Source organism: Macaca nemestrina, chromosome 15 (assembly GCF_043159975.1).
Source record: "Macaca nemestrina isolate mMacNem1 chromosome 15, mMacNem.hap1, whole genome shotgun sequence".
Classification (NCBI taxonomy): Eukaryota; Metazoa; Chordata; class Mammalia; order Primates; family Cercopithecidae; genus Macaca; species Macaca nemestrina.
In genome coordinates, this window is record NC_092139.1 from 68,631,293 (window position 1) to 68,649,266 (window position 17,974).

At 38.6% G+C, this 17,974-nt stretch overlaps 1 protein-coding gene and 1 non-coding gene across 2 annotated transcripts in view; both read right to left on the bottom strand.

Moving 5' to 3' along the window:
- LOC139358385 (POTE ankyrin domain family member G-like) overlaps positions 1–17,629 on the bottom strand; it is a 31,864-nt gene extending 14,235 nt beyond the window's left edge. Inside the window, exons 1-7 of the mRNA XM_071078920.1 lie at positions 17,153–17,629; positions 16,632–17,083; positions 12,113–12,227; positions 11,780–11,953; positions 8,820–8,926; positions 7,352–7,489; positions 4,840–4,910 (exon numbers count right to left, since the gene is read on the bottom strand). Of these exons, the coding sequence (XP_070935021.1) occupies positions 4,840–4,910; positions 7,352–7,489; positions 8,820–8,926; positions 11,780–11,953; positions 12,113–12,227; positions 16,632–17,083; positions 17,153–17,629 (1,534 nt within the window). The remainder of the gene's footprint in view (positions 1–4,839; positions 4,911–7,351; positions 7,490–8,819; positions 8,927–11,779; positions 11,954–12,112; positions 12,228–16,631; positions 17,084–17,152) is intronic.
- On the bottom strand, positions 6,019–6,125 carry LOC139358985 (U6 spliceosomal RNA). Its single transcript, XR_011614485.1, has one exon. It is a non-coding gene; the product is annotated as a U6 spliceosomal RNA (small nuclear RNA).
- Positions 17,630–17,974: the final 345 nt, after the last annotated feature.

A 17,974-nucleotide genomic window follows, 5' to 3' on the forward strand; every position in this document is an offset into this window, starting at 1 on the left:
AGTGGCACAATCTCAGCTCACTGCAACCTCTGACTCCCTGGTTCAAGTGATTCTCCTGTCTCAGTCTCCCAAGAAGCTGGGATTACAGGCATGCACCATCATGCCCAGCTAATTTTCATATTTTTAGTAGAGATGGCATTTCATGATTGGCCAGGATGTTCCTGATCTTTTGACCTTGTGATCCACCTCCTCCAGCCCCCCCAAAATGCTCGGATTACAGTTGTGAGACACAACAACTGACCTTATTTTCATCTTTTAAAACAATATGTGAAGTCTTCCTTGATTCTGCATGTCTTTCCCCAGATAAAAAGGTACCTCCTTCTTGAGGCTGCCTTCTGACTTCACTGATTTTTCTACTGCATCTTTACCACCTGAACTGTACATTATTCCCCCACATGTCTGTCCCCTCTGCTCCAAGACTGCAGAGAACAGTCTTGCACATCATCTTTGTAAAAACAGTCTTTATTTTACTCAGAAATTTCTTATTGAGTCCTGCTACATACATGCTAGGCATTAGGGTTTAAAAACAATGAAAATAAAGCATATCAGGGATGGCTTTTCTAGAACACACGCCCAAGCAGGACTGAAATGTTGAGGCTGGCCGGATTAAAAGCAGTAGAGGGCAGGAAAGGGTAACAGCACACAGCAGCAAGAGCAGGAGTGAGGCCTGAAAGAGTGAACGAGTGAGTAGGACATTACCAGCAGCTCAGTAATGCCAGAGAAAGGGCGCACAGGGAAAAGGGCTAAAGATGGAGAGTGGGACAGAAGTCAGATTATGAAACCTGATGTGTAATTTTAAGATGCTTGGACATTAATGTTCAAGAGTGATCCCTGGTCCTATCTGCATTTAGAAAAATATCATTTTAATGCCAAAACCAATATTCCTAGTGAGCCAATAGTCATTAAGACAAGGAGACAGATAGCTCTTGTGGACACAGCTGAGATGTTACTATGTAGCAAATTCTCAATAATTCTCATGAGCACTTGGAAAGTCAATTCTATAATAAGTCAAAGAAATTATAATCAATCACTTAATATTTGGTTTGGGAAGGTGCTTTCTAAAGTTATAGTGCATACGAATATAATTCATAGTTGTGAATTCAGAGATGCGACAATAAAGCAATGAAAGGACACTGTGTTTGAGTCAGTAATCTTTAGATTTCTATCTCGTCTTCCTACCCAGTCTGTAAATTCTAAGTATAATGTTGATACTCACTCTCAAGTTTACGTTAAATACTAGCCTATAAAAAAACACTCTTTCTCTTACTTCTTTTTGTTATTTATATGTTGCTGTTTTTAAAGGAAGAACACAAAAATGCCCCACTGAAGGGATTCTGTTTGGTTGCAGGCTACAAGAGGGGAAAAACAGAAAGCATATTTTGCAGAAAATGGTATTTTAGAAATCAGAACTATGATATGAAGTCAAGCAGGGCACTCTAGGACTGAATTTGCTGTGCTTCTTTAATGCACTCCTTGCTCTCTTTCTTTTCTGGCAGCCATGACTCACACAGGTCATGGAGACTATCATTCCCTAAGAGGAACACAACTCTGATAGTCATCTTTATCTATTAAGTTCACCTGTCCCAATTCTGTGTTCTGTGGATGCTGACTTTTGGTAACTGATGGTGATACACATGGACATTTTCATCAACTTTCAGATTCTTTGATCTTTGACAAGTCTTGTTACTGAGAGTCAAACTAGTAGGATGTGAGTTATAAATGCTGGTAATCCAATTACCTACTCAAAATATCCTACATGAATATTCCATTAAACATGCATAGGAAAAAAATGGTCCTTTCTGCTGACCTGCAGCTCTTTGCTCTTCTGTATTCACCAGAAAATTTCCTACTCCTTCCTCATGTCCAGGTTAAATACTAGTGTACGACCTGGAAACCTGTAAATCATCTGACATTTCTCTCGGTCCCCCAAGCCTTTCTCATTCAATTATCACTAAATCATATAGACTACACCTCTCTTCTGTCTCTGCTTTATATTCCCACTGCCACTGGGAACATAAACATTTACAAAATGGCTTCTATTTCAAAGAAAACCGTCAACTACTAATGTTAGTTCTTACATGAAAAAAATTAAGCAAAACAAATAAAAAGGCATAACACCATAAAAACAAAGGCCAACATATTAAAATGAGTAACTGAGATTCCTAACTTTATTCCACCATGGATGGGTGAAAACCTTATAATACATTGATACTAGTCCAAGGACGTGTGACAGAAACTATAGCTGACTATTGCAAAAGCTTCCTTTGTCTCCTGGTTTCTTTCCATGGTAACCTTCCACCAATCCCAGGAAACTATAGGCCACAGTCCAAATTAAATCTGCCTTATGGTTTGTAAATAAAGTTTTAAAGGAGCTCAGTCATGCCTGTTTGCTTACATAGAATCATGGTGGCTTTCACTCTACAACAGCAGACAACAGCAGGGGTAAGTAGTTATGACAGAGACCACATAGTCTAAAATATTTCCCGCCTGGTCCTTTACAGGAAAAGCTTGCTAACCCATTTTACACCATAACCAGAATGCCTTAATACTCACATTTAATCTTGTGACTCCCCTGCTCGCATGTCTCCAATGAGCCCCTGCAGCAAACATTGTCGACTCCCTACCAATAGCCATTCCTTATTCTTTCTTGCAGAAGAAACACAAGTCTATTGGGATGTTTATTATCCCAATCTCCCTCCTCAGCCTTAGAAAGGGAAACGTTAATTCTAAGCTAATCACGTATTTGCATTCCCAGTGCCTGGTTTGGGAATGAGCAGGTAGTGTAACACAGCCAATGAAATGTTACAGGAAGCCCCTTGTGTACTTCTAAGTTTTCTCCCTGTTTAGAAAACACAGGTGAAGAAAAGAAGCCCTCGAGATGTTGTGTTGTGAGAACAAGATGTTTGGAGCTGTTGCAGATTACCCAACCATGAAAGGAGACATGAATAAAACACTGTCGACAGCACAGAAAGAGGGACAAGAGTGATCCCTAGGATATCACTGAACAAACAAAACAACTCTGGTTCCTACTGTTTTCACGACTGTTCATCAGTATTTGCAGTCCAAAGCATTCTACCTGGTAAACTTCCCATGGCCCACAGGATAAAATCTACTCATTTCTGTAGTATTAAAAAGTCTGTCATAAACTTGCCTTACCTAAGTATTCACCTCATTCCCAACCTCTGGTATCTCACACTTTTGGTGCTAGCAGAACTGAACTGCTCAGAAACCCTGCAAAGTTCACTCAAGCATCTTGTCTTTTGCACTTGCTGCCCTTCCTGCCAAACAGGCAATCTCCTTAGATGTTCCTTCTGGCCAACACACAATCTTGTTGCATGTTCCTTCTGTCAAACATTATTCTTCTGCTTCTTTACCTAGAAAACTTCTTCTCACTCTGCATGCTTCCCTTGAATCATACCTACTTTTTTTTTTTTTTTTTTACCAAAACTTTCCTTCCTCATCACTTATGTCTGGCACATAATCAATATATAATAAATTATAAGCTTCCAGTGGGCATCTAGCATACAGTAAGAACTGAATAAAGTAGTAAAATAAAAAAATAATGACAATGATAATAACAAACTCCTATCTGTGTTTTTAATGTGTTCTATTGCATTAGAAAAATGCTTAGTATCTAAAGACATTCAATAGTTATTTGTTAAGTGAAGTGAAAACATAAATGGAAATATTTTCTTTGTAAATTTTATTGAAAAAGCACAGAAATGAAATAGAGACAGCTCTATTATGAGCACCTTAAGGATCAAAACTACATCTGCTCCATCTTTATCTCCTGCAACTTATAAAACCAAACTTATAAAAGTTCTTTGATAAATTGATGGCTAAATTAAAGGTGTTCTCATATCGTTTGGGTTATACAATGTATTAGGTGTCCACAACCAGGTAGCATACTAGCATTTTTGTTATTGTGAAACATTTTTCTAATTTTATTATAATCTCCTGAGCCTAGAGTTGAGAAATTTGTATATTTATTATGACAATCTTTTGGCAAATGGTAGCAGAGCATTTGTTCTAACAAAATTGCTGTTATCATGACAACTAACCAGCAGGTAGAAGAGCACATCTTCCTCCAACAAAGTAAATGTGTCTCTTTCCAACTTCAAATGAGGAGGAATGAAGTCAGTAATAGTGAGACCTTGTTGGGACAAGCATATGTAACATAACTTTGCTCCAGCATTCTTTTGAGATCAAAAGTTCCTTACTTTTACTTTTTTATCTATGGTAGGACCACCCAGAGCAGGGGTCCTCAACTCCCATGCTACAGACCGGTAGCAGTCCATGGATTATTATGAACCCATGGATTATTATGAACCACACCACACAGGAAGAGGTGAGCAGTAAGCAAACCAGGGAAGCTTCACCTGTACTTACAGCCAACCAATAATAATGGCTCATATTATTGCCTGAACTCTGCCCCTTCCTAGATCAGTGATAGCACTAGATACTCATTGGAGCATGAACCCTGTTGTGAACTGCCCACCCGAGGGATCTAGGTTGTGTGCTTCATATGAGAATCTAATGCCTGATGATCTGTCACTGTCTCATGTTGCCCCCAGATGAGACCATCTAGTTGCAGAAAAACAACCTCAGATCTTCCACAGATTCTACATGATGGTAAGTTGTATAATTATTTCATTATATATTACAATATAATAATAATATAAATAAAGTAGCACAATAAATGTAACATGACTGAATAATCCTGAAACTATCCCCACCTTCCCCCAGCCCATAGAAAGACTGTCTTCCACAAAACTGGTCCCTGGTACCAAAAAGATCAGGGACAACTGACCTAAAGTAATTCACTATCACAAGGGTTACCTGGATTGCTGTTTTCAGAAGAGATTTTTAGCATCTGTTTTTCTTCATAGTCAGAAAGTAATTGGCAAATTCTATGTATAAAAATGTAATAAACCAAATTACTATTTTAATACTGATGTAAAACACTTACCAAATGTAAAATTCTTAGAGTATTTCAAACAATATCATAATATCAGAACTTAACAGTATTATCCCATCCACTTATGAGTACATTCTACAAACTTCTCTTGAAGCTTCTAAGTAAAGAAGACAAAAATGTAGGGTGAAATGCTCATAAATCGAGAGCAGTGTGACCCAGTAAATTAGCTTGCATTAGCATGACATAATAGAAAGCGTTCCAACTCTGCTTAAGTCCTAGCTCCATAATGAACAGCTGCTATTTGTTCTTGGATGACTTGCTTATCTTCTTCAACAAAGTGAGGACTTTGCTGCCTTCTTTCACTAGGTTGTTACAAAGATTTAACAAGATAACATTTTTTAAATGCTCAGAGAAATAGTAAAGCAAAGAAATAATCTGTTCCTAAACATTATAACTAAAATTATCTTGGAATCCAAAATAAAACCCAATGCATATTTTGTTCATAGGTTCTAATATGCAAATGTTATAGTTTTCAGCAAATGTTATTAAGTCTTAATTTTGCTTCTTAGTTTTCCTGCTCCTTAGGGCTTATAATTCTGGGCATCTCAACTACGTCTTAGTTTGTGACTAAATTTACTCATAAATATCTCATTAAAGTAGATAATGTGAGTGTCCACTATTACGGAGTTGACCAATCACACCAAGGGCAGAAAAACCAATGGATGTTAAGACCTGGCTTGGACCAGTGATCCTTCTGTACTGACTCCAACTCTGAGCCAGCAGATGTTTCTTAGGATAATGGTTTATATTGATGTTCAATTCCACCTGACATGGAGACCAAAACTCTACCTATATGTTTTTTAGTTTCCATGAAGAAGTTGTAAGTTGACATTCTCTAATTTTTGACATACACACTAACAACATATTTTGCACCAAACACATTATTCAGCTCTGAATCACCTCATAGACCATCTTACATGACTATTTTTTTAGTACAAATCACAATTTCAATATTTTGGTGGCACCCATTTTTTGCTTTGATTCACACTGTTTCCTTAGAGCTAGTCAGCAAATAGTCAAATGACCTTCCAGTGACTGACCAAACTATGGAATGCTTCAAAAATTTGTGCTGCTTCCTTATGCAGAAGCCATGCTAATTTTCTCTGTATTGTTCCCATTTTAGGATATGTGCTGCGGAAGCAAGCACAAAGCCCTATTTTTACACATGATTAGTGATGAGTCATGCACAGGGCTTGGTTCTGTTAAGTCCAACTAACCTACTTGAGATTCTGAGAATTCTCTTCAATGGCTCCCTGTGAGGTAGAATTTGAAGATATTTTAAAATCTTGAGTTACAGATGAAAGTAGCTTGGACGATTTTCATTATCATGTAAAACAGATCACTCAAGGGCCGACCACAACTGGGAGCCACTGCTTGGAGAAGGTTCATATGGGACTTTCTACTGCCTAAGGTTCTATAGAGAATATAAAGGTGCCTCATAGTACAGATCTGATAGCAAAGAAGAAGAAACAAACACTGATCTCTTTCTGTCACATTATTTGAACCCCTCTGACCCTTTAGAACAAGCCCAATTAATATCTGCCAGAGAAAAGACCAACAACGGCCTCAAAGGATTTTGTACCATGAAGGTCTCAGCTAATTCTTGGCTAAGATATGGTTTCCACATTAGGTTCTGAATATGGGGGCAAGTGTCATTTTGCTCACTTTGTCTGCAGATCAAGTCAGGATGCCCAGCTGCCAGAGCAGGGTGCTGGTGCTTTGGGAACAATGGCTGAGCATAGAAGCATAGATATGGGAACTTAAAGACTTGAGGGATCTGAATCAGTAAGGGCATCTTGGCGTCAAATGTCAACCATTACCAGGCAACAGGACCAGTTTGAGTGGCAACAACGCAGCAACAGAAACAAGGGAAACATCAGAATGACTGGAATGTCCTTTTTATTCTCCTCCTTCTGACTTGATAAAAGGGACTGTCTTCCTTGGATTTAGTGAATCCCTTCAGTTATTGAAGAATTCAAGGAGTATGTAGGAAATAGTCTCCAGAAGACAGTACAAGGTTTTCTGTTAAGCTGGACATTTCAAGACTCAAATAACTAATCAGAAAAATGAAAGATATGACACTGTTTTTTAATCCCATCAATAGGTGTTATACTTGGATGAAATGAACAGTGTTGGGATCTCTAAGTATCAAGGTCTTAAAAGTCCGGAGATAAAGAATCCTGTATCCATTGGTACTTCTAAATCGTCTTGCTTTTTTTTTTGATTTCTTGCTGATGCAGGGGACTAACTGACTGCCACTCTAAAACTAGCTGAACCGCACTATGACATCTCACCTGATATGTAAGATGCTATTGTTATAATTATTTTAAACCTCAATTTAGCATTAACTCGCCTTTTAATGTAAACACTTACACATTATGATGACTAGAAACAGCATAGTCTCTGGCCGTCTGTCCAGATAGATCTTTAGAAGAGACATCAATATTTTGCTCAAGTAGAAGGCTGACTATACTTGCTGATCCACAACGTACAGCAAGTATGAGAGCATTTCTAAAATGACAGAGATAATTTCTCCCTTAGGAACTGTAATAAACTTATTTTAAAAGCTAATTTGATATACTTTATCAACTTAACATCTTACCTGTCCATACAGAATTAAAGATTTACATGCACTAAAACACACAAGCACTTGGGTGCTTAAGTGTTCATCTTTGTAAAATACCAACAAGGTTTAAAAGAAGGGACAACAAGGAAACCTCTTATCTCGGTGAGGTATTGGAAAGTAGAAGACATTAATTTAAAGTCTTTCAATGGGCAAAAAACAATGCTAGGGCCACTTATCTGAAGTGGACAAAGTTATAAGTGAAAATTTCCTTACAGCTTCCCTAGACTGATATGCTGTAATAGAAAATCAGCTAGAGGGTAAGATAAGTAAGACCTCTCTGCTTGCTGAAAGCAGTAATATTAATAATAATGGTAAGAATAGTCATAGGAGTTTCAGTTAATGATGCCAATAAGCATGTGCTAGGCACTGAATTAAATGCCATATATATCTTCCTTACTTATGCACAATCAATTTGAAGGATATATTCTCCTACTTTTCATATATGACAACACATTTGGTGGTAAATAAGATTCCCAAGGTCACACACTTACCAAATAAGAAAGCTAGGGATTAAACCCAGTCTTGTGTGAATTCAAAGCCTAGCTCTTTTCTCTTTATCACCCACTTACGGCTTGCCTTCATTAAAGGAAAAGTGTATCCACTTAAAACTATCTTCACTCCCTCTCTCCATACCAATTAAAAATAAAACCATCAAAATACACTGGAAATAAAAAAGGAAAAGCTGTTGGACCCACAGTATGTGGGAATAGCAATTAATTGTCAAGTAGGGATAAGCTAACATTAATATTCTTCAAACAAGGCAACTTAAAGCAGACTCATTGAATAGAAAAAAGGATTTTCAACTCCTATTTATGTTTCATGCAGCATATTTAGCAGAAAAGCATATAAGACACAGAGGTTAAAAACTACTAGAAAAGGTTAAGAAGTTCAATACTGGGTCATAAAGTAAACTAAAAGCTAAAGTTCACATTTCATAAAATTAACATGAAATCCCTTTAACTAACATAATCTCATCTAACCAAAAACATCATACAACAAATAACATCAGTCAATACAATAAGAGAAGATGAATCCTACTAAAACTGTTCTTCATGTTGCCCAGTCCAAATAATTGTTTTTCTACTTAACTGATTTGTGTTGATACTCATCACTATGTCCCAATAAGTATAATTTAATCTTACTAATTTATTATTTATGACTTGAGTGACTGCTATCAATCTCGAACAACACACAGATTAAAAGAAATAACTATACCTTCCACATCTGTCACGTGCACTTAAATTAGCTTTTTTCTTGATTAAAAATTTCACCACTTGCTGTTTTTGTCCATGTACGCCAAGCAAAAGTGGTGTGAGGCCATGCTGTAAAACAATATAAAACAAAAACAATATGTAATTCAAAAAATTACCTATTTCTCAGCTGAACTGGAAACTTTATATAAGATCCCGTGGACTTACACTCATAGAAAGTAAATCAAATGTAGCTGCTTCCATCTTACTCTTCTGTGCTTTCCCACATGCTGCTGCTTCCCTTGGAAACACCCCTTCGCTGCCTGACCACATCAACTCTGATCATCTCAAAAACTCACTTTCAACATTTACTGCTTCCAAGACTCTTTGCTTCTAACCCAGCATTTGGCATGGCACTTTTGGATGACGATTTTTTTTCCATTTAAACAAAGAGCTTCTTGAGGGCAGGGGATGTATCTTTTATCTCTATATTATCCAACCCTAAGACAAAATTCTTGTGTATAAAGCAAGAATTTGAATGTAAAATATTTCTTTAGTTTCACATGTTTTACCAAAAGTTCAAGCCCCAATGTGCAATAAAAATTGCTATTAATACTCCTACTGCCCATTTGAAGAATTTTTCCATTCATTCATTTAAAATCTATTTGTATTTACTTTTTCCAGATTGTTAACTAAATCATCAGTTCATAGGATTACTGAAACTAACAGAATTCCCGTCTGTATTCTTAATAACTCCATGGTTTTTAGTGTTTAAACCTGCCATCTTGATTATGTCAAAGCTCTGCAAACATAAGAGACATAATGGATAGTCCACAATACAGCTTCAGTTGATTAAAAAAAAGGTTTAGAATTTGCTACAATTCTAATTGAGAAAACTCTGCTCTTAACAATGACTTACTGACCTAAGCACTTGAATAAGTGAACAAAGAGACACAAAATCCTGAGAGGGCCATTCTCTACTTAATGAAAGACTACTCACTGCAAATTTCTAAAGACCTTCTGAATGGCAGGGAAGAACTGAAGGTATAAAGGAAAAGGTATTATTCCGTAAGCTGATAGTGCCAATAATATTCATTTTAATGTCTCATCCACATATAAAAGTCAGACTTGGCCAGGAATGGTGGCTCACACCTGTAATCCTAGCATTTTGGGAGGCTGAGGTGGGTGATTCACTTGAGCCCAGGAGTTCAAGGTCAGCCTGAAAAGCATGGCATTAACCTCATCTCTACTAAAAAACAAAAAAAACAAAAAACAAAAACAAAAAAAACACACTGAGATTGGAGAACCACCTGAGCTTGGGGAGGTCAAGGCTGTGGTAAGCTGTGATCACACCACTGAACTACAGCCTGGAGAACAGATTGAGACCCCATCTCAAAAACAAACCAAAAAAAAAGTTAGATTAATGTTATTGGAAAGGAAAGATTGAAAGGAATTAGCACATATGCAACTCCAACTCTTCTGGAAATATCTTAAGTTTCTGAGACATAAGAATTTACATATTACACTTATGTATTCATGGTTCTTAAGCAGAAGTGTATCCAGATTTTGAGAAATTTGTTGTTGTTGTTGTTGTTAGAGACAGGGTCTCATTATGTTGACCAGGCTAGACTCGAACTCCTGAGCTCAAGCAATCCTCCCACCTCAGACTCCCCAGCAGCTGGGACTACAGCCCTGCAACACCACGTCTGGCTTCAAGGAAACATTTTTAAATGTACATATTAGACTTACTCTATCAAAACCTTCAGGGGAAAGCCTAGACTTGTGGATTATTTAAAAATTTTCCTGAGGTAACTGGAATGCACAACTCTAGCTGGAATCTAGTACAATAGATGATTACTTCAGTCTCAGCGCTCATCCACATAACCAATTCCCTTTATCATTTGAGGATTTGGCCAAAAAGAGGAAAGAGTAGGAGAGAGACTCATTTGCTGAAAACATCACATAATTTTCCCCGGTAAGAGTAGAACAAGGTCTAGTAAACTCAAAATCCAACCTGATCTTGCTCCTTATAAGCCCCTTATCACCCACCTTCCCATCAAGATATTCTAGAGTTGAAAGCAGAGTTGAGACTCCAATTGGCCATTTTTACCAGAATAGGACACTAAGTCAGTTAATTACTTGTTGTTCCCTCTGCTCAAGTGTTTCCCACTACATTACCACCTATTCACTGCCTATCTGGATCCTCAGAGGCTTCCTGAAATTGATCTCTAAGCAGTTTACAACCCACTAACTCCCTCTCCCAAACTGAAAACTGTCATTCTCTAAAATTGAAAAGAACCTTGTCTCACCATACAAAGGAAACAAATGAATGATCAACAGCAACACACACACACACGTGCAGAGACACACACACACACAGAAAACCTCTTCATGGTCTTTCCCTCCATTACCCAATTTCCAAATTGGCCTTGATATTTCTGATTGCTGTCTTTTTCCCTTTCCGCTTCTGCCTCATGTGCAATCAGAAATATCTTAAGACTTGTCACTGAGAAAAAGACTTGTCACTGAGAAATCCATCACCTCATATCTATTACTGTTTTTTTTTGTTTTTTTGTTTTTTTTTGGAACTTGCCAAAGGGGCAGGATTACTATTCACTGAACTCTGTTTGAGTTTTCTTGGAGTTTTAATGTAAAACCTATTTCCAGGGCAAATTTTGTCATTTTACATTTATTAGGGGAAAAAAAAACCTGGCATGAAAAAAAAACAAAGTATTACCTTATACAAATTCAGTGTTTTTAAAAAAAACATAAACCACAAGAGCATTAAAAAAAAAAACTGTACCCTCGAATGCTTCTTTAAAAGTAACAATATTTAAAATAAAGTCTTAGATAATTAACTCATTTCAAACTATTTTCATTCAGGTTATGCTTGAGCTTCCAAATATGGAAAACTGGCCCTTACCCAGGTCAACGTTAAAATGAATGCATTTCAGTATTTTGAAGATGAAATTGGTAGACCCATACCTTGTTTTTTGATTCAATATCAGCACCGTATAAGAGCAGTGCTTTCGCCATTAATTTATCTTCATTGTAGATAGCATAGTGTAGAGCAGTATTTCCATACTCATCTGGAATATTTGGATCAGTGCCATGTTCCAGCAACATTAATGCACATTCATCTTCTTGGCATTGTACAGCCTGTCAGTATTAGACCAAAAATAAATTATAAGTCCTGAGAATTAAAAGTAACATTCCACAGCTTTCACCAACTAGTTCCATTTAAATGAGAAAACTCATTTTTATGCTATGTATTGAAATCAAAGCCATCTCATGCTGATATAGTTGACTACTGCATACCTTGATCAGAGCTGTCCTCTTTTTGTTGTCAAGGACATCAAGTTGACATCGTCTGTCCAGCAGGAGTTTTACTATTTCTGAATTCCCATTGGCAGAGGCCAGATGTAGAGCAGTCCTATGAGAGTGAGAAGACTTTTTAGGAAATTGTAGTGCACTATCTACAGCTACATCAATGATTCATGCAATAGCAAACACAGAAAGCCTGCTATTACTCTGCCTTCAAAACAAACTTAATTTCCCTTTGAAGAAAGCACACTACTTATTACCTCATGACTCACTGTATGAATGAAAGAGCAGCCTATTTGAATAGGAAGACCAGAGCCCTTGAATGGCATTCAACGTGGGCTGGAATCCTACTTGAAGCTCTGATGCTTCCCAGCTGTTGCTTACCTATTTTGGCTCTCAATTTCCTCATCAATAAAATGGGAATGAAAAGAGTCGATTTCTCAGAGGAAACCACAGTAATGCTTAAATAAGACTCTACACGAAAGATATAGAACAGTTCCTAACACAAATAACAGCTCAGTAATTGTAAGATATTATAATTTTTACTAATACCACTAAAGACAACATTTGAATTCAATGAGATGATACAATTATACCTACACTTTCAGGTATGTTTTAAAGATTACAGGTAACGATGTATTTTAGTGATTCTAAGATGATCATTGTCTCTATGTTTCACCATTTCTCACACTGAAATACCACTTATAATTCATGATTTACTATAACTATAATTGGCAGCATTTAAATAATTCTCTTATTGAGACATACAATAATGGGGCATCATACAATCCCTGGCGCCTTACATTAAGTAGAATATGTTACAATATAACACGTCTGGGGCGGTTCCAGTCAGATGACTAGCATTTAGATAAATTTTAGTTCTTAAAAGAAGTATGGAATAAGAGGGCTGAGGTGAAAACACAAACAAATTTCTAAAATAATCTATTTCTTACTTTGGTTTTCAAAAACTTTAAGCCAAAGAAAGCTTGAAATTCAAATGAATGGCATGGGCTCATTTTTATCAATACTTAGATTTATACAATGTATGTACATTAGATATTTCCAATCATTCATATTAGGATTTAAGACTGTTATAATTCTTATCCTTTTAAAATGAATTTATGAAACTATTTGTGGAGCTTTTTTTCAACGTTTACTTTCAGGGGTACAGGTGCAGGAGGTGCAGGTTTGTTACATAGGTAAAAACGTGTCAAGGGGGTTGGTTGTACAAATTATTTCACTACCCAGGTGTTAAGCCCAGTACCCATTAGTTCTATTTCCTGCTTCTTTCCCTCCTCCCACCATTCACCCTCTGATAGGCCCCAGTGTGTGTCGCTTTCCTCTAGATGTCCGTACGTTCTCATCATTTAGCTCCCACCTATAAGTGAGACCATGCGGTACTTGGTTTTCTGTTCCTGTATTAGTTTGCTAAGGATAATGGCCTTCAACACCATCCATGTCCCTGCAAAGGACATGCTCTCGTTCTTTCTTTTATGACTGCATAGTATTCCATGCTGTTTGTGTGCCACATTTTAGTTCTTAAAAGTACTAAAACAGTCTTTACCCAAGACTTATACATTTTCAGAAGGGTAGTTGAGGGTTATCTTTTACTATTGTCTACCTTCAGAAATGCTTTTGTTTGAAAGGAGGGAAGAAAAGTTTCAATTGAGATTACCTCCTAATGCCCCAATTTTAAATCTCTCAACTTGCTCAGGCCCAGCAGGTAAATATGAAGTTTTCAAAGACGGGAGGATCCTGAGAGATGGTAGAATATGCCTTCCACATAATAGGTGTCTGGCTTATGTTTGATGACTAAACGGATTGAAAGAATGCATAAACACAGCTTGGGAGTTCAATATTTTTAAAGAATGCTCCTGTTGAGTAGAGCAATACATTTACAATAGTAATGGTCATTTATATTTGCTATTTTAGTTTTCATAAATATATAACTAAAATAAAATAATTAATTCATACCTTTTACACATGTTTATATATATAATGAAAAGATAATTTTATAATAAAATGTATATACAATAAAATCTACAGGAACAGGTAAACAGAAACCCTCTACTTCTCAACAGGGTAAAAGTTCACAGAAGATAGCTATCCACAGGAATAAAAATAAATAATAAAATGTGAGAAATTATTTGTATCTATGCAAGTAGCATATTCCTTCTCTTCCCAAGGATTATTTCATTACTAGTGAAATTTAACTAAAACTTTTCAGATATTCATTGCAGAAATCACAGATAAGAGAAAGGGAAGAACTTCACTTACAAATCCCCAGAAATAAGTTTGATTATGTTTTCTACACGTTTTCAGGTAACACAAGAGCAGATTCTGTTTGTGTAGGTGTATTAACAAACTGATTTTTTCCTCACTTGATATAGCAAAGCACATCTTTGCACGTCAACATATCTCTGTATCTACTGACACCTTCAATGGTTACATGTTATTCCATCCTATGGATGCACTGAAAGTTTTTCATAAAATCTTTATGTGAGCTCTTCTCAATACACTGCTATTTTAAGCAATACTAAGAAAAACATATGTGTCTATTTCATATAGATATTTCAGTATAATAGAGTTGATAGGTAAAAGGCATACACATTTTTAACATGTGGTTCTTATCATCGAAGTGTGTTAGAAAAGTTGCAGCAGCTTAAACTTTCAGCAACTACATAAATACCACTGTTCTTCACCCTCACAAACTTGGTGGATAGAAGACAGTATTTCATTCCTTTATTTATTTATTTTTATTATTAATTTATTTATTTATTTTTGAGATGAAGTCTCATTCCATGATCCAGGCGGGAGTGTAGTGGTGCAATCTCAGTTCACTGCAACCTCCACCTCCCTGGTTCAAGCAATTCTCCTGCCTCAGCCTCCTGAGTAGCTGGGATTGCAGGTGCATGCCACCATGCCTGGCTAATTTTTTGTATTTTTTAGTAGAGACGGGGTTTCACCATGCTGGCCAGGCTAGTCTCAAATTCTTGACCTCGTTATCCACCTGCCTTGGCCTTCCAAAGTGCTGGGATTACAGGCGTGAGCCACCGCGGCCGGCCTTTCATTCCTCTTCTAACTTAAATAGAAAACAGTATTTCATTCCTCTTCTAACTTAAGTTCCTTCTCTTACCAGGAACACTACGTTTTCCTATGTGCACAGGTCACTGGTAGATATGCAAAAAAGTACCTTGCCCAATCTTAAATTGAGCTTATTTTATTATATCTGCATATATATGCTTGGTTCAGTGGCTCAGGCTTGTAATCTCAGCACTTTGGGAGGCTGAGGCGGGTGGATCACAAGGATAGGAGTTCAAGACCAACCTGGCCAAGATGGTGAAATTCTGCCTCTATTGAAAATACAAAAAATTAGCCGGGTGTGGTGGCGGGCACCTGTAATCCTAGCTACTCAATAGGCTGAGGCAGAGAATTGCTCGAACCCGGGAGGCGGAGGTTGTAGTGAGCTGATATTGCGCCACTGAACTCCAGCCTGGGCAACAGAGTGAGATTCTGTCCCAGAAAAATAAATAAATAAATAAATAGTTGCATATATAAATAGGCTTTTGTGTTTTCTTCTGGTATTTTTCTCCTTTTGTATATTTAAAAATTTTAATCTATACTCCAGGAACTTACTTTTGTGACATAAAAATCTAGCTAGTTTTCTCCAAACAGCATGCATTTCATTTATTAATGATTAATCTTGCTTTATCAATATGAAACATCACCATTATCAAGTGCTAAATTCTTACATATATTTGGGTATTTCTGGATTTCCTATTCTGTTCTATTCATTGATATTTTTTCAGTTGTTAGTAAACAATTTGTGGAAATAACACATTCACATTTTGATATCTGGAAAAGCAAGTCTTTTTCCATTCTGTTACAAAAAATTAACTTATTACAGCAATAAAATACAGGATGTGCAGTGTAAAAATGCTAAAACTTTGCTATTTTTATTTGGCTTACGTAAAAGTGATAAACACAGAAAAAGCTCACATCTTAAGAAAAACGAATCTTCCTATTCAAGGACACAAACCATCTTCTCATTTCAGTTTCCTTGTAAGGTTCCTCAGTAAAGGACATATTTACATAGGGTACATTGATATCAAATCCATATTGGATTTTATTTGAAAAATATTTAGCCCAGAAGTTGATATATTATGGGACTTAGTTCTCAATATACACCTTTCTATAATGTATAGAACATTGTTTTAAAATGTGTACATTAAAAATAATCTGCTGCATCGACTTGATTTTGCGAGTTAAGTCACTTTCATACAGTCTATTAGTGTTCTATAAGGGAAATTATAATCGGATAGGAAATCAGCTAAAGTTTTGTTTCTGTGTTGTTGTTCATAAAGGGCCTGTGCCCTGACCTCTCTGAGGTTTCCACACCCAGGGTGGTGTGGGGCCTGCGGAGGAACAGAAAGCCAGGACCCCGATCCCTCCAGGAGGGTATGCCCCCATCATCCCCCCACGTCCCGCCTCCTCCCAGCCCAGGCCCGGTTACCTCTTTTGTTTGTCCGTCTTGTTCACGTCAGTGTCCCTGAGCATGACGATGAGATCCTTTCTGGGGACTTTACCCCACCAGGCAGCTCTGTGGAGCTTGTCCAGATCTTCTCCACGGACGTGGTACCTGGGCTCCATGAAGGCGCTGTCGTCGTAGTCTTCCCAAGCTTCCACGTTGCTCTCCCCGCGCCCCTTGCAGCTGGGGACGTGGTACCTGGGCTCCATGAAGGCGCTGTCATCGTAGTCTTCCCAAGCTTCCACGTTGCTCTCCCCGCGCCCCTTGCAGCTGGGGACGTGGTACCTGGGCTCCATGAAGGCACTGTCATGGTAGTCTTCCCAAGCTTCCACGTTGCTCTCCCCGCGCCCCTTGCAGCGGGGGACGTGGTACCTGGGCTCCATGAAGGCGCTGTCGTCGTAGTCTTCCCAAGCTTCCACGTTGCTCTCCCCGCGCCCCTTGCAGCTGGAGACGTGGTACCTGGGCTCCATGAAGGCGCTGTCGTCATAGTCTTCCCAAGCTTCCACGTTGCTCTCCCCGCGCCCCTTGCAGCTGGAGACGTGGTACCTGGGCTCCATGAAGGCGCTGTCGTCGTAGTCTTCCCAAGCTTCCACGTTGCTCTCCCCGCGCCCCTTGCAGCGGGGGAAGCAGTGGCAGCACCACTTGGCCATCTTGCTCCTAAGTGTCTTCATAGCAGAGGCATGGTGGTCCCCAGAAGTGCCCACGTTGCTCTTGCCGCTCCTCCTGCAGCAGGGGAAGCAGTGGCAGCACCACTTGGCCATCTTGCTTCTAAGTGTCTTCATAGCGGAGTCGTCCTGGTCTCCAGAAGCACCCACGTTGCTCTTCCCGCTCGCCCTGCAGCAGGGGAAGCAGTGGTGGCACCACTTGCCCATCTTGCTCCTGAGACCAAATGGCTTCTTCACAGCGGAGGCAGCGGGTATTGAAGAAACCTCAGCCACCATCTGCTTTGAACAGCCAGGGGAGGCCGGTAGTAGCGAGCACATCGCGTCTACCAACCAGTTTCACCAACTAGCAGGAAATTCTGGGTTTCCGATCTGTTTGAAGAGAAAGATCAATCCCAGCCAAAACCTGCCAACCCCAGCAGGGGAGCCCAGCCCACCCCACCCGGGAAAACCCACACCCAGCCGGGGAAAGCCCACGCCCACCCGGGGTGATCCCACGCCCCCCCCCCAGGAAGGGCCAACCCCCGCCCCGCCCCGCCCAAAGGAAACACCCAACCCAGCCAAGGGAATGCCAAGCCCAGCAGCAAAAAGGTCAAGCCCAGCAAAAGAACGCGATGGAGGAAACGTCAATCCAAGCGAGAAACACCGGGCAAAGCGATTAACGCC